Source organism: Tauraco erythrolophus, chromosome 21 (genome assembly GCF_009769465.1).
Source record: "Tauraco erythrolophus isolate bTauEry1 chromosome 21, bTauEry1.pri, whole genome shotgun sequence".
Classification (NCBI taxonomy): domain Eukaryota; kingdom Metazoa; phylum Chordata; class Aves; order Musophagiformes; family Musophagidae; genus Tauraco; species Tauraco erythrolophus.
The window spans coordinates 11106737-11127083 of NC_141485.1; the positions used below are offsets into that span (position 1 = coordinate 11106737).

Sequence of the window (20347 nt, forward strand, 5' to 3'; positions counted from 1 at the left end):
TTCAGGTATTTCCACATGCACAGAACTTCTTTTAATCCAGGTTCAGATCCGTTGAGAAACAGATTAAACAGTCTCATGACTCTGATAGCCTGAATTAATTTTCTTTACAGCATACTTGTGATACTAGTATCATACAGTATTTCTTTACCTGCCTCTCTCTTCACTGCCTTTTTAAGAGCAGTAAGATCTGCCCTCTCATTAGACTATAAATCAGATTACACAGAATCACAGAACGTCAGGGATTGGAAGGGACCTCAAAGGATCATCTAGTCCAATCCCCCTGCCTGAGCAGGACCACCTAGATCAGATCACACAAGAACGCGTCCAGGCGGGTTTGGAACATCTCCAGAGAAGGAGACTCCACAACCTCTCTGGGCAGCCTGTTCCAGTGTTCTGTTAACCTTACTGGGAAGAAGTTCTTCCTCATGTTTAAGCGAAACGTCCTATGTTCCAGCTTATGTCCATTTCCCCTTGTCCTATCATTGGATGCCACTGAGAAGAGCCTGGCTCCATCCTCATGGCAGTCACCCTTTACATATTTATAAACATTAATGAGGTCCCCCCTCAGTCTCCTCTTCTCCAAGCTAAAGAGACCCAGCTCCCTCGGCCTTTCCTCATAAGGGAGATGCTCCACTCCCTTCATCATCTTTGTGGCCCTGAGCTGGACTCTCAAGCAGTTCCTTGTCCTTCTTCAACTGAGGGGCCCAGAACTGGACACAATATTCCAGATGCAGCCTCACCAGGGCAGAGTAGAGGGGGAGGAGCAAATAAAGAGGCTGTAACTGTTCATAGAGACCTGTAGAAACTCAATGTGCCTATGCTGTTCTCTTCAGCACAGAAGAACCAGGCTGGTGGCATACTGATGTAAAATGGGTTGGTTTTTTTCCTCAGTTTACTCCTACGTGCATGTTTAAATACCATTGTTCCTCGCTGGAAAGGCAGGATAGGTTGAGTAGCATTTTGTGATTATATTCAGGGCAGAGTTACTGTGCACTGGCATCTTGCAAGTGAAAGCAGAAAATGAGTTTGTAGGTGGGTTTTGCATTGAGATGAGGGTGTTCTTCTTTCACTGAAAACGCTGACGTCCCCTGACTGTATGCAGTGGTTGGCTCAGCAGCTCAAATGGAGGAGGTGGAGATGCAGGCATAGTTAGAGACTTGAATTGCACATTTTGTATTTAAACAATCTTTCCCTCTAGCCTTTTAACTTCCTTAAAACCGTTGCGCTAATATGTTTGTTCGCATGTCCTGGACACAAAATGACACCGTTCTGATTCTCAGTGAGTGCTTGGGCAGGTTTCTAGACAAAAGATACCCTCAGTTAGGATAGAGCCCATCATTTTTCCCAGTCTTGAGTGAAACAATGTTATGTTCCCACCAGGCCTGAAATCCTGAAGCAGGAAATCAAGGTGTTCTTTGTGAAGTACAATGACCCCATCTATGTCAAACTGGAGAAACTGGACATCATGATACGCCTAGCTTCTCAAGCAAACATTGCCCAGGTAAGCCAAGCAACTTCTGATGTGTTCTGCATGTGTTCTGGGGATGGAAAGCCCTCTGATGGTCCTTGCATGAGGATGTATGCAACTACTGCTGGTGTTGTCCTGGCTTTTAGGCATCCCTGTCTCTGGTATAGTGCTCTTTGCAGCTGCTTAATGGGAGGTGTTGGAGTTTCCTCCGTAATTTAAATGTTAATATCATGGTATGTCTTGCATCGTGACCGTTAGGTAGAACTCATTTTACAGATTACAATTCCTGGAGGAGAGCTGGTGTTTCCTGTCAAATGAGTCAGTGCTGGTGCTGAGGTTGGAATGAGAGGCTTGTTTCAAGTGAGAGAGGTGTGCCTGTAACAGAGATATTCAGAAAGGCCAAATGTTACTGAAGTGTGAATTTAAGTGTATTAGTTAAGTTGTTAAACCATTGCACAGGCACTCTTCAGAGCTAAAATAGCCTTTATTTTGCTTAACTTGCTTCCAGAGTGGGAACTGCACCAAGTTAAAAGCTAAACTGAATTGAGACTACTTTACAGTGTCGATTCTCCTTGGATTTGATGTTGATTTAATCCAGATTCCACTCTTAAAAGAAGTGTTCTCGAGTGTGACCCTGGCCACAAGCCCTAACACTAATGCAGAATGATTAATGCCTCTGGTTAGTGTTATTATTGTCCTATCCTAACTGTTACAGAGCAATTTCATTTAATATGACATTTTTAAGCAGCTCTCTTCAGCTCTCTCCTCTGATGTTTTTTGGAACAGAGCAAGGTAATTCATGCCTCTTTTGTGCTGGGGACATGGAAAACATTTTAAAAATCAGTTTCCATGAGAATAGATTCAGAATTTTCTGTTTACTCTTGGTAGGCTCCATACCAATTTTAGTGCATAATGTTTAGCTAATGCGGGTTGTTTGGATGAAAGGCAGTGGTGTCTGGAGGGCACAGTCTGGGACTGCAATCTGCAGACTAATGAATGAATCTCTTCCTGGTTCTAAAGAGACATTCCTGAAAACAGCTCAAGCTTTCTCAGAAATACACCCTGAAATGAGACCCAAGGAGAGCAGGCTTCTACCTGCATCCTCCCTGTGCAGCTTGTCGAGACTCTTCATCTCCATGTCCGTTCTAGACCAGAACAGCAGGCTGCTTGTGTCCAAGGCTCTCGGACTCGGGCAGTATTTGAAAAGCATAAGCTACTCAACCCGGGTGCTCTAAGTACTGTGCAACATAGATCATCCAAGGAAATAATAAAACTTCAAAACACAGATGTCCTGTCTACTTCTTGCAGATTTATTTGTCTGCAGTCTGGCCCTTCAAGGCCTCTTTATCTCGTAATCGTTCTGAGCAATTGGCATTGGCCAGAGATTTCTCAAACTCCTGTCTCGCTTTGTGCTGTTCACCTCTCCCTCCCAACCTGTTTGCAGCATCACGATGAAATCCCTGATGTCATGTTTGACATGAGAAACTGAAACAAATGAGATTTTGAGGGAATATAAATTACATAGGTTCTTTTTTTAAAATCATTTTTTCTAAGCTAAGTGATTTGTTTAAGATAAAGTAGCTCTTTAGTTAGTGGTGTGTAAGATCCCAGCAGGTCCTGGTTTAAGCCCTCATTCAGCTTCCATTAGCAAAACAACTGAGACAAAATAGTAAATCTTATTCTTAAGAGAGGAAAAATCTTCACACTTTTATTAATCTCTACATATGTGTTCCAGGGTGTTCTCAGATCTCCTCTACCTCCTCCTTTTGGATCCAGTAGGTATCCAGAGGTTCACCTCTGCACAGGAAAGATCAGAAACAGTTGTTGCTGAGAGCTTTGCATACAGTGAATGCAGAACAACAAGTACAATAAACTGTACATAAAAATCTATGTGCATGGATGCGACCCCTGCTTCACTGTATTTTCCATGTAAGAAGGAATAGCAACATTTACGTTTGGCAGAGCTGATTTTTGCCCCCAGCTTTTGTTCAGGGGAATTTGAAAATAATCTAGACCCAGCTGTCTTTTGGCATTGGCCAGTCTAAACCAAGCCTTGCTGCCTTATCCAAGCCAGTGGGCTTCAGAGAGAGAGATGGATTAGAGTTTGACTGCACTGGCTTCGAATGCGTGTGGCGAGCTGTGGAAGAATACATCCTGCTCATGTTCTGGTACGCAGGAAACATCGCTTGTCAGAGTGGGATGTTCTCTCTGTCACCCCAGGCGCTCATGTTGGTGCTCCTTCTCTGCAGGTCCTGGCAGAGCTCAAGGAATACGCTACTGAGGTGGACGTTGACTTCGTGCGCAAGGCTGTCCGAGCAATTGGGCGCTGTGCCATCAAGGTGGAGGCAAGTATCAGAAACTGGAGGTTTTCTGCGTTTGTCTTCAAAAACAACGATGAGTTTTGCCATCTCATTCCCATGTTACGCAAATTTTCTTTGCTCCTGTGTTGGCAGTCAAGTGACCTGGATACATCATGCTTATGGGCAAAGCCCCAGCTGAACAGCCGGACTTGTGAGCCGCGGTTGAGTCCATCACAGGAGGGTGGTGTGCTCCTTTCAGACCTCAGCTTGTAGGCAGAGCAAGGCAGCTAAATAATCCTTGATGGAATGTTTCACTCTACTGACTTCAATGGAGCAATGACCACTTACCCATGAGGACCTGCCTTAATAGCTGTGGCCTGAAGGAGGAAGGAGAAGAGATTGTGCAGAGAAGCTCAGTGTTATGAAATGTTTTGTGTCCCTCATGTTTCAGCTGAATAGAACACGTGCATAGAACTACAGAGATCTGGGGCACTTAGGTGCAGTTTGCGCAAACATGGAGTGACTCCATCTGCTTATCTAGTGTTAAAGGTCTGCACAGCTTGTAGCTTTGTTTGGAGTGTGCTCTCTTTAGCCTAGATAGTTAGGCAAATAAGTTCCCAAGAACCTCTGCAGTTATCCAAAACAGCAGTCTGAAATATACTCTGCCAGTGGAACATCCACCAAAATGCTCATAATAGAATTTTTTCTTTTTTTTTTTGGGATGTCTCTGTTAATTTCTCTGCAAATGAATCTGGTACGCCCGACAGGAGCTTAGAAAGCCTGTGAAGAAGAGAGAGAAGACTTATGTTGTGGTGTTGGTACTTTTCAGTAAACTGATAACCGAGTGCAAAATGTCATAAGTGGCCTAATTTCAGCTGAGCTCGTTTAGCTTTTGCTACAGTGTGTTCCCATGAGCATTGCCTGACAGCAGATTTAAATAAAACCCTAATCATGCCTGGCTGAGTACAGTGTCGGTGCACAGGTTTCCCTTGTTTCAGCTAGACTACTGTAAGCCTGTGTGAAGAGGACACCAACTTCTGTCCTCGTGAGAGAATCGGCCGCCCGTGCAGCCTTCTGCTCCTTCCATCAGCTCTTGAAGGCTTGTCACTGCTGTGGGCTTTCTTTTAAGCGAGGCTCAGTAGAGCTGGTGATCACTGCCTCTGTCTCATGTCTGCAGTTCGAAATACCAGAGCGCTCCTTCTGTGTCGCATGCAGGCAGGGGGTGTCTCGATGGAGCTGCAGCAGTGACAGTAGAAAATACTCTTGAGCATGGCAGAGGGCTGCTGAGAAGTAAAAAGAAGCTGGTGGCAGCCCTTTTTGTAGCAGTGTTTGTGCTGAGGAGTGGGAGTTTGCTTTAGTTTTCAGTAGGGACTTTCTTGTTAGGACTTGGCCATGTGTCTGTCCTAGCTGCACATGAAAGGGGGCACATTCCTGCAGTATCCAGATGTTTTTAGAAGTTTTTGCCTTTTCCTGCCCTCATCCTCTGCATTCTTTCTTCCCATCCCTGGTACCATGACAGTCACATTCAAGATGCAAAGGACTAGTAATAATGTCTTGGCAAATTTGCAGTGACCCTCGTGTGTGTCTCAATAAGTCCTGCTAAACTTGACTTCTAGCAACGCTCCTTTGAAGACACTGCTGCCAGAGTTGAGGTCTGTTTGCTCCTCTGACAAGAGCCAGATTTAAAGAGGGCAAATATAGAACAGCTCATTATAGTGTCCTCATCTCTAGGTTAATCCCTATCCCCAGTGCATCTGTGTTTACTAGAGCCTGTTTGCACAGTGAGTTATGACTCATGGAAGAACGTTCTCTCAGCCATCAGTGTCCAAGTTCCCAAGACTTAGAAATCTGCTTTTTGACATAGGGCACAGCTGGCAGGAGCTGTTGATGAATGACTATTCATGGGAAGCCTCAGCTCTGCTTTCAAGGGTCCCACCTTTTGTCTAATTGTCTCTCCTGAAAGAGTAGGACAGTAAATAAATTTATCTGTAACATGCTCCGTAGAGCAAGTGCAGCATTACCTTTGACGCGTAGTAGTGCATGGTGCTAATGGAAATGTAAGCAATACCCATGCTGAATAGCAAGGCTGATGGGTTTTGCCCAGGCTTCAGTAGTCATGTTGGCTTGGGGAATGTTAGAACAACATCATTTTGCATGGATAGAGTAGCTACGCTCAGAGTTAACTTCAGTATGTCTACAGCAAGCCGTGTGGTATAGCTAGACTTGGCAGCATGAGGTGAAGGTATCTGGCTTGTGCCTTGCTTTGCTTCATCGACAGCACTAGATGAAGAAGTCATCTGATGGTTTCATTGTAAGGAAACAAGTGGCACTCCTGTGGGAAAAGCAAATTAAGTGGATGCAGTATTCTTACTCCAATAATGATTCCTCTGGAGCAAAGGAGAAGCAGAAGAAACCATAGTAGAGGGGGATTTGTCTCTGTTCCAGGAGATTCTACCAGGACCCCAGTTCTTAGAAATCTTTGAGGCTTATGGCTGGGGAGCATGGTATGTGCTGCTTCAATAATCCTGCAGGCTTTCATTTGGTTTCTACAAAAAAACAAAGCAAGTCTGACGTTGTTTGGTTGTCCTTCCTCACTCCAACTTGAGAGTTGTTCTGTTTGGGGCACTCTTTCATCAGTTTGCAGAGCACTGCAGTCCCCAGGGATGTCCACCTTCAAATAGAAATGTGTTTACAAGAGATGGGGCGAGCTGAGATGTATTTTGTTACAGGAAAATTTTGTTAGAGAGGCTGCTCTGCTGTGCATGTGCCCATGTGACTGCTCGCTTTCTGAGGGACTCTTGGGCTAAAAATCAATACTGGATATTTCAAAGTGGATGTTGCGCTCTTCCTGGAAAAATAACACTTCAAAGTGTTTAAAGAAAAGTCAACCTTAATTTGTGTTTCCTTGAATTCTTCAGCTCTTAGAGCTTTGCTAGTTATAGGATCTGACAAGGCTGGACTGCTTGTTGCAAACAGTGACTGATGCTGTAGGTTCTGTAGAGTAGAGTTGGCTTAGGACAGATTTACTCCAAGTGCCCCTTAAAGCCACTTGTTAAATCATCTAGTGAAAGTTGTTGAGAAACTGGTAAGAGATGAAATTGCAAACTCTGAAGCATCTAGCTTGCAAGGACTTCGAGTGGGGTTCCCACTGTGAGAGATGTCAGTCTGCCTTGAGCCAGGGCCATGGTCAGTCTCCATGAAATGGAAGAGTCTTCCAGGTCACAGGTCTCAAATCTCTTCCTGAGCAGAGAAGAGATCAGAGTAGGACACTGTCAGATTGCCTTTTTGCTGCCTCCATAGTGGCGTAGTACCTATAAAGCCATGTTAAAGAGGGAGAGGTATTGTGTTAAAAATAAATAAATAAAAGTTATACCGATCGTATCATTTGATATAATACCACTCCGTACTCTGATACCCATTGTGCTGGATATTTTCCTGTTTGGTGTGAATTTCAGGGGAGAGTCTCCTGGCCTCGAGTGCCAGTTTGCAAAGACAGGGCAAATGCTGGTTTACAGTGTCTGCTCTCTTGGCCAATCCCCACGTCAGCGCTGGCTCTTGTAGACTGTTTGTGAGATCCCACAGACAGTGAGTCGCGAGGGCGAGAAGTCACCAAGAGGGTTTTACTATCTACTTGTCCCAAATTCAGCTCTACAAGTGTTGAGGTTTGTCCTTGAGATTTTTTTGCCCGTTCTCAAAAAACTGATTCCTGTGACTGACTTAAACACCATTTCATTGCTCCTGCCCAGCCTTAAGTGCTGGAAAAGCAAAGGGGACTGACAACTCACTTGAATTGAAAAATCCACCTACGGTGCCGTTGTTTGTGCCCGACGGTGTTTGTCTCGATCCCGAATGCGGTACGCGTGTTCCGCTGGTGCCTGCCTAGGCAGTGTCATGAGCAGTCTGCTTCTCACATTAATCACCAGCTGTGTAATGAGGCTTCCTAATGTGCTCTGCTAATAGGCAAATCACTGTCCTTGTTTGAGACTCTCCGGGGCTGGAATTGGTTGCTCCTGTGACGTCCTGCCCCACTGTGCTATTTGGGAGTAGACCTCACTGAGTCGTTTGCCACTGACTCCAGTTCTGGTTCCTGGAGCTTGCCAGTGTCCAGTTGTTGTTATCTTGAAGTGCCTGTGGCTGGGAATTTTGAACTAATTAATGTGAAAGCTGTGTTACCAACTGCTGGATTTCTCTTTATAACTGTAGCTTCACATGTTGCTAGTGACCTCACCCCAAAAATACTGAACCTCCTGCTGGTGCGTGCTGCATTTTGCTGCTCTTCTTGCAGCTTGATTGACAGCATGGTTTTCTCCTGCCTTCCAGCTTCCCCAGATGCTTTCCTGCAGTCCCTGTCAAAACTCTCCCAGCCATGGTTGCCACAGCTTGGGCAAGTCCAAGAGAGCTCATTCGGTGGCCCGTTTCAACTGCTAGCCAGCAAGAGGGTGATACAAGTAGTATGCAGGCAATGCTCTTAAGGTCTCTTGCGTGGTGATCCAACTATCTACTGACACAGTTTCTTCAGCCATTACTTTTTATAGAACCTGGAGTCAGCTGGTATCTCCACTGTAATACACAGCATTTGTAAACCTGTAGGTTTTTTCTGGACACACATATTGAGTTAGTAGCTGTTGTTCTTTAAGTTTTCCCCCTCTGGACCTTTCCTGGTATGCATGCCTCGTTCCTTAGCGTGTGCCTCCTCAGTGTGTGCTGGGAAGGAGTGTTTCTTCAGCTGGTTTTAATTGTGTTGCTTTGTTCTTCTCCCTAGCAATCTGCGGAGCGCTGCGTGAGCACACTGCTAGACCTCATCCAGACCAAGGTCAACTATGTGGTCCAGGAGGCCATCGTTGTCATCAGGGACATCTTCCGCAAGTACCCCAACAAGTATGTGGAAGTAGTATAAGGCTTTTGGAAACCCTTGTCTGCTGGCATCAGAACAGAGCGATGTAAAACTCTCAGCACACCTAACGAGGGCTCTGAAGCAAAGGTGGCTGCTTTTCTGAAAAGCAGTGTCTGTTCTGATCCTAGCTCCTAGCGCGGCAGGATTCACATACTTGCTCTAGATGAGGTATTGGCTGGACACATTATTGGTTTGAATGGGAATCTTGTCCATCCCCTCTTCTCCATATCGAGTATAAGCCTTGATCGAAAGCTAGTAAAGCTCTTGAGGAAAATGCCAGAAGGAAAATTGGACCAAGTTTAGAGCAGCAGGCTTCTGGTTTTGCTCATCCCCTCTAGAAGGCTTATATACAATCTCATGGAAGTTCATGGCTCTCATGATCTGAGATCCCAGCCAGATTGTGCTGAACAAAACGCTGCTGGCTTTCTCCATCGAGCGTTCTCTCTGGCTCGGGCAGTACTCAGCTGCTTTTAAGCTGTTTGTGTAATAAGATTTTGTCTGTTCAGCTAGAGAACAGCAGCAATGTCTTTCAACAGAGGCTTCCATGATCACCTGAAAATTAATAGAGGACATCTGCAGGCCTCTCTGGCAGTTTCTGCTGTCAGTTACAAGATAGCTTGCTTGTGACAGGGATACCCACGCATGGGAATAAGGGAAGCTAAATAATTAGTGGGGTATTGTCTCTTTTACAGCAAAGCCTTTGGGGAAGTGTAATATCCAGTTTAGAGTTACCAGTCTGAAGATGGCAGTGAGGCTGCAGAGTCTGATACAGACTCGTGATTTGAACTGTGGGATCAGATGTTTCCTTTAGCAAAACAGAGAGGGAGGCAGCTTTGCCTCAAATTCCACATCTGGATGGTCTTGCTGATTAAAGAAATTGCAAAGCTTTTGAAGACCCTGTGAGAATCTTAGTGCTCAGTTTAGAAAAAGCCCAGGAATATCTTCAGTAGTTGAGTGAAAATGCTGCTGGTTGTGTAGAATTGTAATTCAGTGCAGGATTCTCTGCAGAATGATGTGGGCTGAGATGGAGTAACATGGGTTGAATTCACCCTGGCAATCCACCTGTACTCTGACAAATAGGTACGAAAGCATCATTGCCACCCTGTGCGAGAACCTAGATTCCCTGGATGAACCAGATGCCAGAGCTGCCATGATCTGGATAGTGGGCGAATATGCAGAGAGAATTGACAATGCAGATGAGCTGTTGGAAAGTTTTCTGGAGGGCTTCCATGATGAAAGTACTCAGGTAAAGTTGTCTTGTGCATCTTATCTGTAGTGTTTCGTGCAGCGTGTGTATGGGACAGATGGCAAATATTATTGCAGTGGTCAAAAAATACCTGGCAATGAAAATGCCAATGTTTAGCTAAAATAAAATTCTTGAGAGTCTGTAATTCGTCTGTATCTCCCAAACTTCTCTTCTTGGAAGGGTCAGACAGAACAGGAGATAGAACATGTTAGATACTTCTTGGGGAATAGCCCTACTAGGACCAGAACATACAGAAGAGCAGTGATGAGATGCATAAAAGCATGACACAAATCTCAGTGTGCTGATCAGGGACTTGTCTGCAAAGAGGCAAGAGACTGGATTTCATTGTACTGGGTTTCACTGGAGAGGAATAGCGTAATGCTGTTATAAAGCTTATGTCTTGAGTTTCTTATCAGTAAAGGATCTTGAGACTTGGGACACACTGCTAAAGCACGAATGACTTTTCTGATCTCTACTCTGTTTCTTTCTCGTAGGTGCAACTCACCCTACTGACTGCTATAGTGAAGCTGTTCTTAAAAAAGCCTTCTGAGACGCAGGAGCTGGTTCAGCAGGTCCTCAGCCTGGCCACACAGGTAAGCCAAGATATATCGTGAACGAGAGTCCTTCAGACGCTGTGTTGGTCTGCCATGTGCCTCGCATCTGCCAGGCCCATCAGCTGTGCCAGTAGACAGGATTCATGCCTGTTCCCCTTTCTCCCAAAGGGGAGGGATTTGAGCCTGTTTAAGAGCTGCTCTGTGCCTCTTACCATGTCGTCTGGCATCTGCTCTCTCCTCCTTAGCTCTTGCTTCATCCTATTTTCTTCACCATGCCCCCACCAAATGAAATGTTAGGGACAGGACAGAGCTACAAAGAAACCAAAATGCTTTCTCCTCGAAGGTGGCTTGCAGTTAAAACATCTGGAGCTACGGCAGGGAAAGGGCCTGGTGAAGACTTTGTTCTGTGAACAGCAAAGCTTAAGCAGTGCTATGCAAAAGAAAGAACTAAGGTTTGGGTTTTTCCTTTCTACTTGGATGCTGTCAGCCAACGTGGCAGCTTTGCTGGAGGCTGTAACAGTGGGTTAAGATCCTGGATTCATTATGCATGAGGGTGCTGAGTTATGGGCTCAGATCACTGCAGGCAGGGCTGGGCTTGAGCTGGCAGACAGAAGGGCTGTAGTTCTGCAGGGCAGAAGTGGAGATGTCCTGGTGGCAGGAGTGGGTAAGACCTCAACCGATCCTCCTGCGCTCCCTGTCTGTAGTAACTGAAGCAACTGCGTGATGGTGTAGTCCGAAAAGAGCAGCTCCTCTCCAGACCTGCTGTGTCAAGTGATTAAAATAGTCTCCCAGCTGTTCTGAATAGACTGCGATTGTGTCTGGGCAGAAAACCTGGAGTCAATCATCAGCTGGCATTTTTTGATCCTCTTTGCTGCAAGAAATGATGGCTGTGGACTTACTGGTACCTGTTCATCCCTTGGGGGTGTTGCATTGGTTGGGGGCAAGAAGTCAGTGGCCTGCTTTTCTGGCTTCAAAACCTGCTATGAGGCAGGCTCTCAGCCCCTCTTTAGAGAGGAGCGGGCCAAGGGCGTGCTGTATGATAAATTCTATGATTTGTCTTAGCCAACAGGAGAAAGGTACTAAGTGCTAAAACCCACTGTGCTGAGTCACAAAACACTTAATGGCACCCTAGGAATATAACAGGCGTCTGTTTTTTCTCTGTTTGTCGCAAATGTTGATTCAGTCTGGCTTCTTGTATTTTATGTGAATAATAAGTCAATGTAGGATAACTGGCTGTAAAACACGAAAAAGCCTTACGCTTCAAGGTCTGATTTCTAGGTAGAGATAACTGTTTTTCACTCGAGTGGGAGAGTAATTACACGTGTGTTTCTTTGCCCACCTTCAGTATTGTTGCACTTTGAGTGTCTCTTAGGATATATCTGCACAGCAAACTGCAGGTGTGGTTGTAGCAGGAGTCAGCCAGCACTGACCAGCCAACACTGGTAAAAATAGCGATGAAGCAGCTGGGGATGGCGGGGACACAGATGTGTAGCGGCGATCAAGGTCCTTGGCCAGCCCATAACCTAATGGGTGGCACAGAGCCGCTACACCTCCGTTGCTGTTGTCTGTCTGGGATGGGTGGGTATGGGCTCATTGGTATGCACCGTAGGTGTGCATGCAGACCCTGGAAAGTGAAGAATTGGGAAAAATGTGGAAAGGTAAGATCTGAGCCTCTTGTTCCGGTAGATTTACCGAAGTTTCAAGTCTGTTTATCTGGCTGTGAGAGGAAACAGTCTTGAATCTGTATATGCCTGCCAGTGGATAGGAGCATGTGGTCTCTCATGTCTGCCCTTGCAGAAGCCCTGCCTGATCCTGAACCACCTGCTGCAGGCAGGATGCAGAGATTCTCGTAGGATTTGTTAAGGGCGAAGGGTGTAAGGAGTCTATGATCAAACTGAAAAACAGGACTGCAGAGAAATCTATCAGTTGACCCAGACATTGTATCTAGGTCCTTATGAGCAAAATGAGCTTAGTGTGCTCGGTCTCATGACAAATAGAGGTTTTGCTGAGTGCCTGGGAATGTCTTGAGACAGAGGGCAGAGGCAGGTTGTAGCAGGTCAGCAGCAGCATGAATGAGATCACAAAAGAGGAAAATAAATGCCAAGGAGGAAGGCTGATGCGGTGTACAATATGTTGCTGGAAATTTACGGGGGAAAAAACCTCAGAAACATTTACTCTGTTATTCTGCTGACATGGGGATTGAAAATCCCAGCTCTTGTTTCCATGAACAGTTCAAACATGTTGCACCACAACATAAGACCACACCACCTCCCTCTAGAACATTAGCTGCAGACTATCACCACTCACTTCGCTGCTCTGGGCAGAGCTGTTTGAAAAGGAGATAATTAGCACTTCATGCAGAGGCAGAAATATCTGCAGTAAAACAAGGATATTATTGACAGCTGGAGAACTGATGAAGTATCCCGACTGTGTATTGTAGCATCTTTCCATACTTCATTAGATACCTAAAAGGCAGGGCAAATAAGATTTCTTTTGGTATGAAGAATATGGCTTATTAAGATCCATCCTGTAGCTCTATGGGGGCTTTTTGTCCAGCAGTGCCCTTGAGTAAGTCATATATTTCCAGGAATCTTGCATCATTTTGACTCATCTTCTTTTCTTCTGTCTACATGCCTTTGGAGTTCTCCCGATACTTATGTTAAGTGGCAGAAGATTTTAGAAAGCAATTGATAGCTCCGTGGGTTGGGGCAAATGTGGGATGTGACTCCTGGGTTTTTTGCTCCCTGGCCAGCTAAGCAGGAAGCTAAGCATTAAAACTTTGGCTCTCATTTTTAATTTTGGGATGTTCATCACAACAAGCAGTTGGTAATGTCATTCCGAAATTGGTGACTGTCGCTACTGGATGGCTGGGTTCTTTTAATCCAGCAGAATCACTGGAAAAATTAAGTGATTATAGGTATTAGTCCCCTTCAATCTTGTGACTGATATATTGCTTTGTCGCAGGATTCTGACAACCCAGACCTGCGGGATCGTGGCTACATCTACTGGCGCCTTCTTTCCACGGATCCAGTGACTGCCAAAGAAGTGGTCCTCTCCGAAAAGCCGCTGATTTCTGAAGAGACTGACCTGATTGAACCGACTTTGCTAGATGAGTTGATCTGCCATATTGGCTCTCTGGCTTCTGTCTACCACAAACCACCCAACGCTTTTGTGGAGGGGAGCCACGGGATCCATCGCAAACACTTGCCAATTCACCATGGAAGGTAAGCTGAGGCAACCGTGGTGATCATGGGCAGAATCGATTGTTTCTTTCTAGCAAAGTGTACGAAAGACGCAAAGGTTTTTTATGACACTTAGTGAGGGTTTCTTTATTGATCGTGTAGGGTCTTGCAGGTCATTCAAGGGGCCATTTCATTGTAGAATTTAATCCTGGATATGTAGTTTCTGAGCTCTTGAGTCAGAAGACAGAGGAAGCATCAAAGTTCTTGTCTGAGGAGAAGCTATGATGTTTTTTTGAGAAGACACCGGCTATACGCCCTCTTGACATAAGAGTTTGAATAAAAAACCAGAAGCTTTGGGTAACTGGTGCAAGGACATACTTCCAGGAGGAGGATGACTGTGGTGAAAACAAACGTCTTACAGAAGGATACACTTCTTTGACATTGTAAGAGCTTTTGCGTCAGCAACAGCACAGCTTTACAAGCCTCATCCGTGTAGGATAATACCAGTTTCCTGGAGCAGGCAAGTACCGAGATCCTTCGCTGTTGGAATATGAAATGGGGAAGGACTGGTAAAACGACCTTTCTCACTTGGTGCCCATAAAGCAAGAGTAGCATAAAAGCCATCTAAGCCTCATCACTGAAAACTGTTTGGGCTTAAAAGATGATGGCTAGACTGATGTGGTTCTGTCTAACCTTTGGCGTGGAGGGGAGGTGAAATGTTTTGACTTATTGTCCAGAGCTTTAATGCTTCCCCGCGATCGCAGTCCTGGAAGTGGGTTAGGTCAGCAAGAGCAGGCGGGACAGTCGTCCTGGACTGCGACGGTGTTGCTGTTGAGCCTATTCCCATGGTTCCTCATTCAGGTAAGCAGTGCTGTTTGCACTAATGCTGTTAATTACAAATGTAAGTGTGCTTTACAGCAGGAGGCAGAGTATCCAGGCTTACCTCTTAATAACACTCCCAAAGTGACATTTAGAGTGCTATTTTTTGCTGTTGCACTGATAAATCAGTGTGCGATGCTGCTCCTTTCCTATTTTCTGACACTGCTTCTCTGTTATTCTTAGCAACTAAAGCTATTTCTGCAATGACTAGCGCTGGGAAGCCGAGTTGTTTTCTCCATGCCTATGAAATTAAGTCTAGCTGCATTGACCCAGGACCAGCAAGCACAAGTCTACCACAGTCAGATGAGATAAGCAGCGGCTGCATTCCTTAGCTACTTTAGTCAAAGATTTGCCTCAATAGCAAAATGAGCTGGGGTGGGGGTAGTTTTGGTCTCCAGTGTTTCCAGCCTTCCTGTACACTGTTGTTGCAGGTCACTACAGAAGCTAACATTTGTGGGGATTTTAGCCAGCTCAAGGAATTCAGCTTTTGCATGGAGTGGTCTTTTTGCCATCGTCTTGCGTATACTGCGTACGTGAATCGACTCTCATAGCTGACGTTCAGACAGTCATAGAATCATAGAATCACAGAATGGTTAGGGCTGGAAGGGACCTTCAAAGGTCATCTAGTCCAACCCCCCTGCAAGGAACAGGGATATCTCCAACTAGATCAGGTTGCTCAGGGCCTTGTCCAACCTGGCCTTGAACGTCTCCAGGGATGGAGCATCCACCACCTCTCTGGGCAACCTGTTCCAGTGTTCTACCACTCTCATAGTAAAAAATTTTTTCCTAATATCCAACCTGAACCTACCTCCCTCTATTTTAAAACCATTACCCCTTGTCCTATCATAACTGGCCCTCCTGAACAGCCTCTCCCCATCTTTCCTGTAGGCCCCCTTGAGGTACTGGAAGACCGCTATAAGGTCACCCCGGAGCCTCCTCTTCTCCAGGCTGAACAGCCCCAACTCTTTCAGCCTGTCCTCATAGGAAAGGTACTCCAGCCCTCTTATCATCTTCGTGGCCCTCCTCTGGACCCTCTCCAACTGGTCCATGTCCTTCTTATGTTGGGGACTCCAGAACTGGACGCAATACTCCAAGTGAGGTCTCACGAGGGCAGAGTAGAGGGGGAGAATCACCTCCCTCGACCTGCTGGCCACGCTCCTCTTGATGGTCTGCTGACCTTAAATCTTTTCTGACTGTAGCAGTATTGTACGTTGCTCTGGTGGTGTTTACTACTAAATTACCCATTGCTTCAACATAAAACCTTCAGGCCTCAATCAGCAGTGATAAGCCGGGAAGGGCTGAAGAGCGCTCAGCAGAGCACGCCACGTACTGACACGGTGCTCTAGCCTGTTCAGTAAATTAAGAAAAATGAGTGGTGTTACTTAATGACAGACCAGGCTTCTCCGATGTGAGCTCACCTCGTAAAGAGGCACTATTATTGTGGTTTTCTGGTTTATTGTTAGCAAAAATAACCTTACAAGCTGATGCCAAGGCCTCCTGGTACAGCATACCAAATCGCTGCTTTCAGCCATAAGAATTCCAGTGAGCAGCTCTGCAGGGGCATGGTTGTGGGGAGCCTGAATTTGTGCATCCAGTGTGATTCTACTGATTACGAAGAGATTGGTTTCCCTCCTTCTGGTGCTGAATGTGCATGGAAAGATACGTGGAAATCTGTTAGTTTAATGCAAGTCAAGGGTGTCCAGTGAAAGATCACCTCCTCACCTAGCTATTCGGAGTCATCTTCATTACTTCTGCACTCCGGTAATGACCATTGTGGTGGCTGACTCACCTGCTAGAGAGTGAGATTTTTCTTAAGATTGCACAGTGATACAGAGGTGAAAGTGGAGATGTCCACGATGAATATGGCTTAAGCAAGTCAAGGTGGCGTTGCCTTGAGTAGATGGGCAGAAGTAGCTAACTGGGTGGCACTTTTCTGGATATAAACCTAGGAGGAGTTAGTTATGGTTGGCAGAATATACTACATTGCATTTTAATTCATTTCATTTTCATTCAAAGCAGTGTAGGACAGGTTCCTTTCAGCTCTCAGCTGATGGGGAGACCCATTGAACAGCTCACAGATGGTGAGATGTTCCTGCCTCTTCAGTGAGCCCAAGTGTCATGGAGTTGCAGATGAATCCTAAAGGTGGAGGAGAAATCTCCTTATTGCTTGGCAGTGTTTCCTCTTGTGGTGGCTCCCACCACCCCTGCTCAGCTATAATACAACTGGGAAATTTGAGGAGAAGTTTACAGGGCTCCTGGGAGAGGAGGAGACTCTGGTGGGAGTCCCTATTCCCACATGGGCGGCTGCAGGAAACTTTTGATTCTGGTTCAGGCTGTACATCACTTGTGACACCCAACATCTAGGAACTGCTGGAGGTTGAACTCACAGGAGGGAGCTGCATCTTCAACTCAGATGGTCAAACCCAGCTGCTAGCCACTGCGCAAGACTATAAGCTTGTATCGAGTCTTTTTGCCCTTTGTAAACCACATATTCTTTATTAATTTTTTTCTTTCAAAAACCATGTGAAGTTGTTTATACGAATCTCTTTAGAGGCTCGTTGTGTGGAGGAAATGGAAGGCTTGGCATTTTGCTTTTTAATACAAACTGACTTGGTTTTGTCCCTTCCTAATTTCGTGTTGGGCTTCGGGGCAACAGCAGTTACACAAGACCTTGAAGGATTGCTTTATCTCCATCAGAAGAAGGATGAGTAAGTGTTGAAGAGGTGTAGTGTTAAAGGGATTGTATGCTGGGAACGAACGGAGTGTGTGCACTACCGGCTTGTGATGTGCCTCTGCTCATACGTGCTGTTCTTCACGGTTCTCAGGTTGGGGGTGGGAGCGGATCACGGTAACCACTTGCTCCTCAAAAACGTTTCAGTTAGCTCTCCAGCATACTCAGAAGTCTCCCTGCCAAAGGTAGGGAGAGAGGCAGAAAGGGCAACTAATATTAGTACTATCAGGGGTCAAAAGCTTTTGATGCCAAGAAGCTTTCAACCCTTTCTGTTGCTGCCTGGTAACTAATTCATTCTGCTACATCTTTTCCTCTTGGCACTGAAGTCGGGAGCAGCTTACACTCTGTTGCTAAAGCTTTCCCCTCAGTAAGTGAGTGAGGATAAGGAAGAGGATCATGGCTACTCAAACTCAGGAGCAGCAATCCTTACAAAAGAGCCCCAGTGCTAAACACCTTGTCAGGACGCTATTCCCATGGCATTTGTGTGCAATTGCCTGTTGGCTGCATCTGCAGTAATATGAGCTGCAAATAATTTTGTCGGTTATTGCTGGCAACAGAACACAAAGTAGATTTATTTATTTTTTTTTTTACTTATCTAAGATATTAGCGTCTCTGGATTTAATGAATAAATACATCGTAATGAGATCTCCAGGAGCTACCGTCAGTCTTACTCCCTGCTCCCCCTCTTTTGTTGTAAAATTCAGTGGCAAGTGAATATAAAAGGTAGCCAGACTGCATATGATGAGCAACTTTGGAAGCTCTATAATGAGCATTTCTAGACTAGTAATTAGCATGCCTGCTAACTCAGAGAAAGGGAAATTATTGGTAGAAGGCAGGTATCGATATTAGGTTGAGATCTTTAATTAGGAAAGAGTTGTGGAGCTCGGTGCTGGTCAGTAGACGGTGATTAATCCAGATCTGTGGGGGATGGTTGAATTTGCAGTGATTAGAGCAAGGGCTCAGGGGTCACATAATGTTAGGTCTCGAGGAAATCTGGATTCTTTTTCATGTTTACATGTTCACCAGGCCCAGTGGGCTGAAAATCATATCCACAGATTTCTTCTGATCTGGGAAATAATTATTTTCGGTGCTGTAGTCCATGTAGTACTCATGGCTCACTGTTTTGGTTGGAGGGGTCTGCGATTCTCAAGGTGGGCTGATCTCACACCTTGAAGATTGTCTTTTCTGAGCTGAAAACCATGCACAATGCATGGAAGGTCTTTGTGCTCAAAGCACGTGTTGAAGAACCACTTGCTGTAACACACTGCCCTGTACGTGGCAGTGGTCAGATCAGCTGCTAGGATAAGCTTTTAACTGGCTTCTGCTCCTAGGCCACCTCTTGCTGGGTTTCCCCATGCTGAGAATCTGAAGCTGGAGACCAAAGGTAACTAATGTTTGTCTTCTGCTTCTTGTTCCTCTCACCCATAGCACTGATGCAGGCGATAGCCCCGTGGGCACGACGACCACTACAAACCTGGAGCAGCCGCAGGTGATTCCATCGCAGGGAGACCTTCTGGGTGACCTTCTCAACCTGGATCTGGGACCCCCAGTGAATGTTCCCCAAGTGTCCTCCATGCAGATGGGTGCTGTGGACCTCCTGGGAGGAGGGCTGGACAGCTTGGTAAGTGGCATCCTCTTTAGCTTCAGCTGATGTGAAATGCTTGGAGCTGTGCTTATCTCTGCAAAGCCTTGATCATTCGTGCCTGTAACGCTTGGATCGCTGAGCTCGTAGTGCTGAGTCCTAAAACGCCAAGAGGATTTAACCAGTGCCGTTGTACCAACCTCCAGCAGATTTTTCCTGCTATCAGATGAATGTTTCTGAACGCTGATATATGCGGATATATTCGTTCCGTGGTTTTTCTGTCTGTAGAAGAAAACAGAAAAGTTGTTCTAAGGATATAAAGTGTCCCACTGCTTCGTAACTGATTCAGGCTCTCTTTCAAGAAGGCGTTTGTTCCACCTGGTTCCCAAACCTACTGAATTTCAGTGCACAGCTCTCAGGGCTGCAGACCCTAGCCCTGTGTCATCCCATTTGTACATCTTCCAGAGCACATCACGGTTTAATATTGGTGATGTTTTAGTTGCAGTTAGGCCAAAAGGAAAGCACTCTGTGTAGTTCTCCCCATGCCACAGCCACTCACGAGGGGGTATTCAAGCACTAGTAGGGTCAGAATCCGGAGTATTGTGTCTGCTCTGGGCTGTGAGCTGGGCATGAGCTGCAATGAGAGGATCCCTTAGCAAGGAGACCATGGTAGTGGAGAGGAGCTCAGTGCTGTGGTCTTACACTGGTGGCAGCCTGGCAGAGAGAAGTGGTGAATGTAACCATCAGCCTGGGAGATGTTCCCGTGGGGTGGAGCAGAGCACACAGATCCGACAGCCTGGTGACTTACCTGCGGGGGTAAGAAGCAGTATTGGTATATTTGCACCACGTAACCTGAGTAAGACTTACCCCAGTCAACACAGCTGGGTGTTTCTCAGAGCTCCAGTGGGTTTGTCTGGCTTTGGTTTGAGGCTTGGTTCTAGTGAGCTGGGTAGGTGATCTGTGCGCCACGTTTGAGTGATTCAAGCTCTGAATAATAGAGGTAGGAGGCAGCTGGATGTACCCCAATGCAACAAATCCTTATTTGTCAAAGACTTTTTTTTTTTTTTAAGCTGCTGTAATCGTATTAAAGCAGACATTAAACACGTTTCCAGCTCCAGTGCTTCATGAGCTAATGAACTGGAAACGATCTAACCCTTAATGGCATTGGCGTTCCCGGAGGTCAGATGCGCTTTAGTCTCTGTGCCGTGTCAACAGCAGTTTGCTTGTTTAGCAGGGAGGCTGCTTTTACACTGGGGAGATAAGAGGAGGGAAATGGTTTGAGCTGTAGTTGCTGGGAAAGCAGGCGGTGAGCCCAGAGCAGTGACCTTTGCAAGATGTGCCACTGAGAAACTGGGATTTTTAATTATGTTAAGGCATTGCAGAAAATGGTGCTCTCTGTGGTGGCTCAGAATGGTTAGGAGTTAAATTTCTCTGTCTGTGCCATCTTCCAGGCCGCTTGTAGTAACCCTTTGTTTCTCATTAGTGTCAGAGACAAATAAATAGACACAGCA

The 20347-nt window shown here is 45.8% G+C and overlaps 1 protein-coding gene across 4 annotated transcripts in view; it reads left to right on the forward strand.

Annotated features, from left to right (window-relative positions):
• The window catches only part of AP2B1 (adaptor related protein complex 2 subunit beta 1), an 82327-nt gene that overhangs the window by 26989 nt on the left and 34991 nt on the right, over nt 1–20347 (forward strand). For all 4 annotated transcript variants that reach the window (XM_086624401.1, XM_086624402.1, XM_086624400.1 and 1 more), the window contains 7 exons: nt 1381–1501; nt 3718–3813; nt 8531–8646; nt 9743–9908; nt 10403–10501; nt 13427–13686; nt 18683–18875. In XM_086624401.1, the coding sequence (XP_086480527.1) occupies nt 1381–1501; nt 3718–3813; nt 8531–8646; nt 9743–9908; nt 10403–10501; nt 13427–13686; nt 18683–18875 (1051 nt within the window). The remainder of the gene's footprint in view (nt 1–1380; nt 1502–3717; nt 3814–8530; nt 8647–9742; nt 9909–10402; nt 10502–13426; nt 13687–18682; nt 18876–20347) is intronic.